This window comes from Syngnathus leptorhynchus, chromosome 12, assembly GCF_054491065.1.
Source record: "Syngnathus leptorhynchus isolate UIUO chromosome 12, UIUO_Slep, whole genome shotgun sequence".
In the NCBI taxonomy this organism is placed as follows: Eukaryota; Metazoa; Chordata; class Actinopteri; order Syngnathiformes; family Syngnathidae; genus Syngnathus; species Syngnathus leptorhynchus.
The window spans coordinates 9,232,745-9,242,562 of NC_141206.1; the positions used below are offsets into that span (position 1 = coordinate 9,232,745).

Below are 9,818 nucleotides of genomic sequence, written 5' to 3' on the forward strand. Positions count from 1 at the left end.
ACATACATACATACATACACGCATTCATTCATTCATTCATTCATTCATTCTTTCATTCATACATACACACATACACGCATACATGCATTCATTCATACATACATACATTACATTCATTCATACATACATTACATTCTTACATTCATACATGCATACATTCATTACATTCATACATTCATACATTCATACATACATACATTCATACATTCATACATACATCTATGCATTCATACAGACATATATACATACATTACATTCTTTCATACATACATTACATTCATACATGCATACATGCATACATTCATTACATTCATTACATTCATACATTCATACATACATGCATTCTTTCATACATACATACATGCATAACGTTCATTCATACATACATACATACATACATACATACATACATACATACATACATACATACATACGTATACTCACACACACACACATACACACTGAAGGCGTGTGAATGAAAGACTCTTAATTCATTTGGCAGAATCTTCAGAGGGAGTCAGTCAATGGCAAAAGAGACAGATGGAAAGAGCAAAAGGCTGATTGAAAAGAGCGGATGTCTTGACAAATGGGAGAGGGATATAAAAAGGGGGGAGAAGAAATGAAGGTACAAGGACCCCTTGTCTAGTTTAACAAAGTCACGATTCAGTTTTTACTCTTTCCCAACTCTTTCAGAGATTGTCATCAAATCAAATAAGTTCTTATTTTCAAAAATGTTTCATTGCTGAATAAAAATGGTGTCTGTTATTTTTATTTCTGGCATTTCAACAATTAAAACAAAAGTGGAAAAGATCCGTCCTTTGCCTCCACGTCCTCCACATCACTATAATGGACTCTCCAAAATGTTTGAAGAATAATTGCTAGGTAGCAAATAAGTTCTAATTGAATTTTGCTTGTCACATGAGCAACAGCGGTTTGGATGTGTGTGGTCCTGGTGGTTTCCAGCTTGCTTTAACATATGCTTTACAAGAAAGTCGGCGTGTATGTACGTCTGTGTGACATTCTTTGTGGCATGTTAGGAATTCTTCAACGACGACACACACACACACTCACACACACATGGCTTGTTGTACTTTTACTTCAAAGTGGTGACATTGAGGATACAACTTCAATAAAAAAAAGGTCAAGCTCAGCGGATCACCCACCGTCAAAGCACCGATAGGAATATAGCTCATACGTATGTGTGAGGGTGATTCAATCAAAGACTTAGATACTATATATTATTTGTATATACAAACACACATACATACATACATACATACATGAATGTATGTGTGTGTATGTATGTATTGTTGAATGTATGTATGTATTTATGAATATATGTATGTATTAATGAATGTATGTATATATTAATGAATGTAATGTTGTATGTAATTATGTAATTATATTTGTATGTATGTATGTATGTATGTATGTATATATGTGTATGTATGTATGTATATGTATATGTATATGTGTATGTGTATGTGTATGTGTATGTATGTATGTATGTATGTATGTATGTATAAATAAATAAATCTATATATGTTAAAACTTGTTTGGTGTTTTATACATACATACATACATACATACATACATACATACATACATACATACATACATACATACATACATACATACATACATACATACATACATACATACATACATACATACATACATGCATACATGCATTCAACAATACATACATGCATTCAACAATACATACATACATTCAACAATACATACATACATACATACATACATACATACATACATACATACATAATATAATTAATGTTATATTTATATACACAATATTATATATTATTGTGTAAATATGAATAACATATAATAAGACATGTATGCTATTTTTGACTGTCTGCGTGTAGTTGTTTAATTGCCACCCAAGAATGCTCTCATTATCTACTTTGATACAATGAAAAGCTTCCCTGACGTTCAGAAAATCCCATCACAGCGAGAGTCGTCACAATAACGAGATTTTACATAACACAGTGAAATATTGGCGGTCTGCGTGGCTTGTGAAAATACGCTGCGGGGTTATTGGCAACCATTAACAATGTGTTCTTTACCACCACGACGTGTTAGTGGAAAAGGGAGCAGGGGTTGTAAAAACGGAAAGACAGTGAGGGAAAACAACTAAATAGATCAACGTTCCAAAGGTGTGCTCGACAAATCAGGAAACAAGACTATTGTGGTTTTTGGGTAGTTATATTTTTATTCAGTGACTTTACAGTTGGGAGGCAAAACTCATGTCCCACTTAAGTCCAATGTTCTGGCACTCTGACCTGGATTCTTTCTATCAGTGGTTCAATCTGAGGTCAGCAAGAAAGCACACGTTGTTCTCTTCTGTCAAAGTCATTTGCTGCTATGTTTTTTTTTTTTTTTCCATGTCTCCGAGATAGATAATCAACCCAAAAGAGTATATAATTTATACCGAAACGTGTTTCTCAGCTTCTCCACGGCATCTTGCGTTATCTCATTCTTCAACCATTGCTTCTTAGATGAAATGATAATCAACTGTAGAAATATAAACAAAAATATGACGTCAACTTTAGCATTATACTGCATAAAGAAACTCCAAAAATGAGAAGATGGATGTGCAAGTGGAAAGTTACATTTGTGATTCTGCCATCAATTTTCATTTTATTGTCAAGCACGCTGACCTTAAAGTGCACAACTTTCACCGTATGGATGCATATGCATGATTTGAGGGCACAGACTGTGATTGTTCTCTCTGGGTGTTACCTTTCGGAGCAGGAAGTGCACGCTCGGGTCGGGGGGGGGGCACACTCAGTCTGCAAGCACAACGCCGACAAACAACACCGAGCTTTCCTGACGTTGAACATCTGCTGCATTCTGAAACGACACAGACAATCAAAAAGTAAAACTGGGTTTGATTTTTTTTTCTATGCTAGTCACTAATTGAAATGTGCTTTGCAGCCCAAAAAAAAAAAAAAAAGAACTAAAAAATGATAAAATAACAATCCACTGCATGGAAACACAACACAGAAGACAAATAGTCAATGTCAAAAGAGCATCTGGATATAAAATGACTACAAAGTCAAAGTCTGCACAGAGAAGAAAACAGCTGGTTGCGATTCCGTTTTAGTGTTTAGTGAGTCCCATATGGTTTGTCAAGTTTTACCTTTTTTTTCTCACCATAGCGCCAACATGCACGTTGGTTTTATAGTCTTGGAGTAGTCATGTGCTTGGCTCTGACCGTAAAGAAACATCATAGGAACTGCATTTAAAATAGAGAAAGAAAAAAAAATGATTAAGCTACTGAAGGTGGAATGGTTCACTCACTGGACTTACAGTAAGCTCAGTCAGCACTGACTCAGTTCAAATGGATACAAATAAAAGTAACAAGCTGAATGTAGCTTAAGGTAACCAGAGGCGGAGCTAGTGGGGGCACCCCTTCACTCCACACACACCTAAAATATGCTTGGGGAATTATTTTCAACTTTTCCATCTGTCTCCTGTATGGAACATGAAGTGAATCCTCATCGGCATTTTCTGAAGATTTTTTTGAGTTTGTTGATAATATTTTTGAAGACTTCCTGAGACATCCTGGACCCCCGTCCCCATGCCCCCTCCTCAGGAAAACGTCCTAGCTCCGCCAGTGAATGTGACAGTAAAATTAACTTGCCTCACAAGGAAAATACATTTCATTCTAAAAATGACTTAAGATGTTAAAAATCTGTCTATAGGCCGCTTCAAGTGTCGAGTTGAGTATTCCAGCACACTTGGCCCAACTTCAAAAAGCAATCATGAAAACTAAATGGAGAGAAATTGACTCATTTCGCATCAAATTGTCTGCATTTGAGTCTTCAAAGAAGAGCGTTGTGGTTTCATGCGATGAATCAGTACTCAGCAGGGTTTAACGATGAGGACGGGTTTACATCTACGTGGCACCGTGTCGACATGGTAGCTGTAATGCTGTTAACATAACAGGGCCAGACATCACACGTATGTAAATGCACCAAGACTTGCATGATGAAGGTTTGTGATGGCAATAAAAGACGTCTGACTGCAACCCACCCCCGTTGAGTAATGCTCACTTGGTGTGGTGTGATGGTTTCCAAGGGTGGAGGAAGGCAAGAGAAGCTTTCAGTAAAACCGGGACAGACATAAAAGGAGACGGTAAACGCTACAAGATGTCATCAGTGACGAGACCAAGCTCAGCATCTCACAGGAGTGGCCCAGATAGAAGTGAAGGAGTCATGGTGACAAACTGCCTCATTTTTTTTGGTTTGACTGGAAGGAAACAAGGAGTGGGGTAGTTGGTTACAAATATGAAGTTGAATAATTGGGCCCCAAACAACCTAACATGTCATCATTTTCTGTTGTCTATGTCAATATGCAAGACTGATAACTGTTAATTGCACTTTAGGTCCCTCTAGCGGACGTAGGTGCTTACTACACAAAAAATGACCCACATTAGAATCAGTGTTTTTAATGCCATTATCTAACAAACTGCAATAATTACAATTATTGTTGATATGGAGTGCCTAAAGTTATAAAGATGAACTGACTCTTATATTGAGAATCACAGCAGCGGAGCAGCCAAGATTATTTTAATGTATGTAAATAGTTATTTCTTTGATACTACCGTTATTGTCCGCTAGAGGGCAGCATTGTTCCATATATTGACTGAAAATAAAATATTCAGCTACGATTAAATGCTTTTGGTCTTTTTTCAGTCGACAATTTGAGTGGTTTTATTCTCTTGCAGTACGTGTTTCATCCATTTTGATATTTTGAATAATATTTAAGAATCACTTTGCGCCATTCTATTTGACAGTAGTGTGTCTTTCTGTTTTTTCTGCATTGATTATTTGAAATATAATGAAACAGAAAAGGGGAGAAATTATGTAATGACCCATTTACTTACAATATATATAGAAAAATCCAATCCTAGAATCCGACACGAAGAAGCTGACAAAAAACAATGCATGCACTATGCATGAAATAATCCATCCTCTGCATCAACGTGAATGCATACGTGAACTATTTTTTTTATGAATGAGTGTCGCGGTCCTCGTGACGCTATCAGCCAATAAGCCGCACCTGCAGCCGCCTGCATCAACAAGAAGTGCATGCCCACGCCACACCACGCGCTCATCGTGCACGCTGCACAACCCGCAGCAATCGCAATCACGCACGCACGGACAGATCACGTCACGCCCCAACCACGATGGCTTTTAAAGGCAGTAACGGCGTGGCCGTGGAGAGACGCGTGGATCTGGCGTCCCTCTTCTGCATGATCGGGCGACACGGTCCAGCCGTGGCTCTGGCCGTGTTCGCCATGATGTCCGTGCTGGCGGGTTTTGTCATCTACCGAGCCGTCAGGGGGAGGCGAAGGGGGAGGAAGAAGGCCACCACAGGCGAGGGAGAGAGCACCCCCGCGGAGACCGATGAGGCGGTGACGCAAGCCGGAAAAGAACCGCACGCGTGTGCAACTTCAACAGGTACGCATGTTATTATGGGCACGATGAGCGTTGTATAAACCAGGGCTGGTTGGATTTTTAGTCTTTGCACATAAATTTAATTCTCGATTCACTCATATAAAACAGCAATTGAGAATGACATGTTTTTAAAACAACCTTGACCTTTAATCCTTCCCACCAGTCCCATAATACCTGCCCTACATTTTTTTCCCCCAAAAAAACACTAATTGGGACATCTAAAAGAAACTCTTAAAAGTAACTGATATTATTTGAAAAAATTCCAAATGAACTGCGATGACAAATCCAGAAGTGTGATTTTAATTACAGTCAATTAAAAGTAGCATACTAATTTAGAAATGACCGTTTTATATGTTTTTTCGTTTCATAGATGATGGTGATGTGGCAAAAGAGGAAGATGATCCCACTGGCACTCACTTCCAAGTCAGACGCCGTGCTGCTGCCGTTGAGAAGAGCCTGTCACCGTCTGACGTCCGAGCACCGCTCAAGCAACATGCCCTATCATCGCATACGCAGCCAGCAGAGTCTGTGCCGACATCTTTCACGGAAGCCCATCTGTATTTGGAGGAGCCCAGTCAAAGTTCTGCCACCGTTTGCCCCCTATATGCAACAGATGACTCATTTAAGGACGAAAGGATTTCAGAAGTTAGCTTGAAGGAGCCTGAGGCTGTTCAGGCTCACATCGACCATGAAGAAGTAAGATCTCGTCATTATTTATTGTTCAAATTATAATTTCACCTAAAGCACAGGACAGTAAAATTTTCGGATTTTTTTTAACATTTTCAAAATGTTAAAACTATTAATTTTTGCATTGTATCAGATATTTAAAATTAATTTAAATATTAATAATAATTTCAAATAAAAAATAATTTAAAATGTCCCATTCAGGTATACGATGCAGAATGTCAAGAAGGCAAAGATGTGAGCACAAATGATACTACACAAGCGGAGGAAAACGATCAGCTTTCCGCCAAGCAAGACAACGAAACCGTGGCGGAGACTTGGACAGTGGAGCTCGGCGAAGACGAGGTGATTCACCACCAAAACGGTGCAGATCCCAATGAATATCATCACCTCGTCGAGGAAGAAGAAAAACACGATGACATTGAGGAGCTGGAGAAAGAATCTTTTGATGCTCAGTCACCACAAGTGGAACATCCAGAAATCCAAGATGAGCCTAAAGAGGAACATAACCAGACAAGCAACCAAGAGATAGACCTCATTACCGATGGCGGGTTTGGAGAAAGTTCCGATATTGTTAGCAGCAGTTCAAGTGTGCCGCCTATGCTTGACGACGACACCTCTGATCCAACAACCCAAATTGATATGTCAACTAATGATCAAGAAGCAGAGAAAGTAGATGTTCCAACTATTGAAGATGAAAGGGAAAATCTTTCCGGCACGACTGACAAATGTACGATTGCAGAGGCTGAGGAACCTGTTGAGTCGTTACTTGAACCCTACGTTTGGTCTTCTCCCGAAGCTCAACAAAGTTTTCCAGAACTTGACGACATCAAAGCAATCCCAGATGGTAACGATGAAGACCAGAATGGTGACGACGCAGAGAAATCCACAGAGCCAAAATTTGAATCGGCGGGTGACATAAGTGGCAGAGGCGAGCTCTCCCATGAGGACATTGAGTCTTCCTCTCAAGACCAGCAAAATGATCAAAACCTTGATGAAGATTCCTTTGTTTTTGCTGTTCCTCCTCCTATCATGACAAAGGATCCAACCAATCCACCTGAGCTTCGAGTTTGCCTGCCACTCTTTGAGCCGAGCGAGCTGAGGGATGACAACGTAAGTGGCGGGGGTGAAGAAAGTGGGATCTCCAGCATGGCTGTCAGTCCCGAACTGCCCGATCCCTCAAATAACTTCGACATCATCGAGATGCCGGCGAAAGATCACGAATCTCCAACTGAGGCGAGTCTGGAGCCTCAAGCTTGCCTTTTGCTTGACAACACATCAGTCTTGGAGAAAGAGGCAGAAGTTTACGAGCCTCACCCGCCTCCACTGCCTGAGCAGCTAGATCCCTCGAGTAACTTTGACATCGTCGAAATGCCGGCAACAGATCACGAATCTCCAACGAAGGCGAGTCTGGAGCCTCAAGCTTGCCTTTTGCTTGAAGACACAGTCTTGGAGGAAGAGGCAGAAGTTTACGAGCCTCACCCGCCTCCACTGCCTGAGCAGCTAGATCCCTCGAGTAACTTTGACATCGTCGAGATGCCGGCGACAGATCCCAAATTGCCAACTGAGGCGAGTCTGGAGTCTCAAGCTTGCCTTTTGCTTGAAGACACAACTCCATCAGTCTTGGAGGAAGAGGCAGAAGTTTACGAGCCTCACCCGCCTCCACTGCCTGAGCAGCTAGATCCCTCGAATAACTTTGACATCGTCGAAATGCCGGCAACAGATCACGAATCTCCAACGAAGGAGAGTCTGGAGCCTCAAGCTTGCCTTTTGCTTGAAGACACAGTCTTGGAGGAAGAGGCAGAAGTTTATGAGCCTCACCCGCCTCCACTGCCTGAGCAGCTAGATCCCTCGAGTAACTTTGACATCGTCGAGATGCCGGCGATAGATCCCAAATTGCCAACTGAGGAGAGTCTGGAGTCTCAAGCTTGCCTTTTGCTTGAAGACAGAACTCCATCAGTCTTGGAGGAAGAGGCAGAAGTTTACGAGCCTCACCCGCCTCCACTGCCTGAGCAGCTAGATCCCTCGAATAACTTTGACATCGTCGAGATGCCAGCGACAGATCACGAATCGCCAACTGAGGCGGGTCTGGAGCCTCAAGCTTGCCTTTTGCTTGACGACACAACTCCATCAGTCTTGGAGGAAGAGGCAGAAGTTTACGAGCCTCACCCGCCTCCACTGCCTGAGCAGCTATGCAGTTGGAACGTTGAGTCATTAGCAAAAAACAAAGACACGTTTGGCCATGTCAATGACAACCAGAGAGAAACTGTGCCGGTCCAAAATGATGAATGGGAAAGACGGATAGATGTGAAAGTTGCTGAAGTTTCACGTGGGAATGAGAAATTGGAAAGTGCAGAAAACAAAGAGCCACAGATGGAAAACGATGTGAAGACTGAAATAAATATCATGGAGGCAACTATGGACCATAACGAGTGGATCACAGATGGCAACCCAACGTTTCCCTGGATGAATCTCTCCACCCCAACTTTTGGAGGCGAGAGCCAGCAGCTTCCCACTCAAGAACCCAATTCCGAGCCTCAATCTGTTCCTCCAGTCAAACAAACCGATAAATCTAATTCCAAAGAAAACAGGAAAAGCGAAAAAGCAAACATCACCTTCCGCGTCCACTTCATCACCCATTCACCGTTCCAGACGTTGGCCGTTACCGGGAACCGGCGTGAGCTCGGCAACTGGAAGAGCTTCGTCCCTCTGGAGGACACCAAGGATGGATACTGGACGGCCATGGTGAGCCTTCCCGCTCAGAATCACGTGCAGTGGAAGTTTGTGGTTGTGGAAAAGGGGGAGGTGTGTCGCTGGGAGGAATGTGGCAACCGGCTGCTTGATACGGGATGTGGAGAAGACCTGCTCGTACACAAATTGTGGGGATACTTGTGAGAATTGAAATCACCGGGCCTAATATGTTATATTGAAACGGTAACTATGTGACAATGTCTACCAAAAAAAAAAAAAAGTGTATTTAAAAAATAATAATATGGGCTAATTTAATTTATGCAATCTTGGGAGCATATTGGATAATCAACCAATTATCTATCAGGTTAACTAACGATTGGCTTATCGAAGAGTCTTCCTTTACCTTAAGTCATAAAAATAATTGTGTCCACTTTAACACTATGGCAAAATGGCTGAATAGCAACTTTGCTAATGAATGACATGAGAAAACGTTACCAGTTGTACTCTTGCTCAAAGGCAATATATTTATGCAATTAGAAGGTTTTTTTTTTTGGTTTTTTTTAAATTCGGCGAGTTGCAGTGCAAGTGTGATGAAATAATTTGGAGACTGCAATACCGCTGCCGGACTACGCCCCGATGTGAAAACAAGACTTTTTATACTACCGCAATAATCAAAGCAATAACTAGTGTGCATCAAAGGCCAGATATTGTAAACGAGTGAAGTGTGATGCTGCTTTTTTGACCAAACGCATGCCTCGTCGTTGCTCGGATCTATACTAGTGCCTTGATGAACATTGAGAAAGTTTGATATGTGATGATTTTTAAATCTGTCTTGTCTATTGTAATATTATGCAATCTTGTGATGTTGTACCTTATGTCATTTCATAGATGTGATGCATTTATTAAAGGCCAGTTATTTGAAAGGTTATTTGCCACCTGTGATTTTTGACATGA

General features: G+C 41.0%; 1 protein-coding gene and 1 long non-coding RNA gene across 2 annotated transcripts; one reads left to right on the forward strand and one right to left on the reverse strand.

Annotated features, from left to right (window-relative positions):
- Window positions 1–2,228: 2,228 nt before the first annotated feature.
- On the reverse strand, window positions 2,229–4,263 carry LOC147048317 (uncharacterized). Its single transcript, XR_015067788.1, has 4 exons — window positions 4,083–4,263; window positions 3,167–3,262; window positions 2,767–2,877; window positions 2,229–2,538 (listed from the first exon to the last, which is right to left on the reverse strand). It is a non-coding gene; the product is annotated as an uncharacterized LOC147048317 (long non-coding RNA).
- A 932-nt stretch (window positions 4,264–5,195) lies between these two features.
- On the forward strand, window positions 5,196–9,787 carry stbd1 (starch binding domain 1). Its single transcript, XM_085927169.1, has 3 exons — window positions 5,196–5,492; window positions 5,860–6,185; window positions 6,378–9,787. The coding sequence occupies exons 1-3, from the start codon at window positions 5,219–5,221 to the stop codon at window positions 9,066–9,068; spliced, it is 3,291 nt and encodes a 1,096-aa protein (XP_085783295.1). The 5' UTR covers window positions 5,196–5,218; the 3' UTR covers window positions 9,069–9,787.
- Window positions 9,788–9,818: the final 31 nt, after the last annotated feature.

Coding starts and splice junctions, on each gene's coding strand:
- stbd1 (XM_085927169.1), top strand. CDS start 5,219: ATGGCTTTTAAAGGCAGTAACGGCGTGGCCGTGGAGAGACGCGTGGAT. Junction 5,493..5,859: donor CGCGTGTGCAACTTCAACAG/GTACGCATGTTA, acceptor TTCGTTTCATAG/ATGATGGTGATGTGGCAAAA. Junction 6,186..6,377: donor CTCACATCGACCATGAAGAA/GTAAGATCTCGT, acceptor TGTCCCATTCAG/GTATACGATGCAGAATGTCA.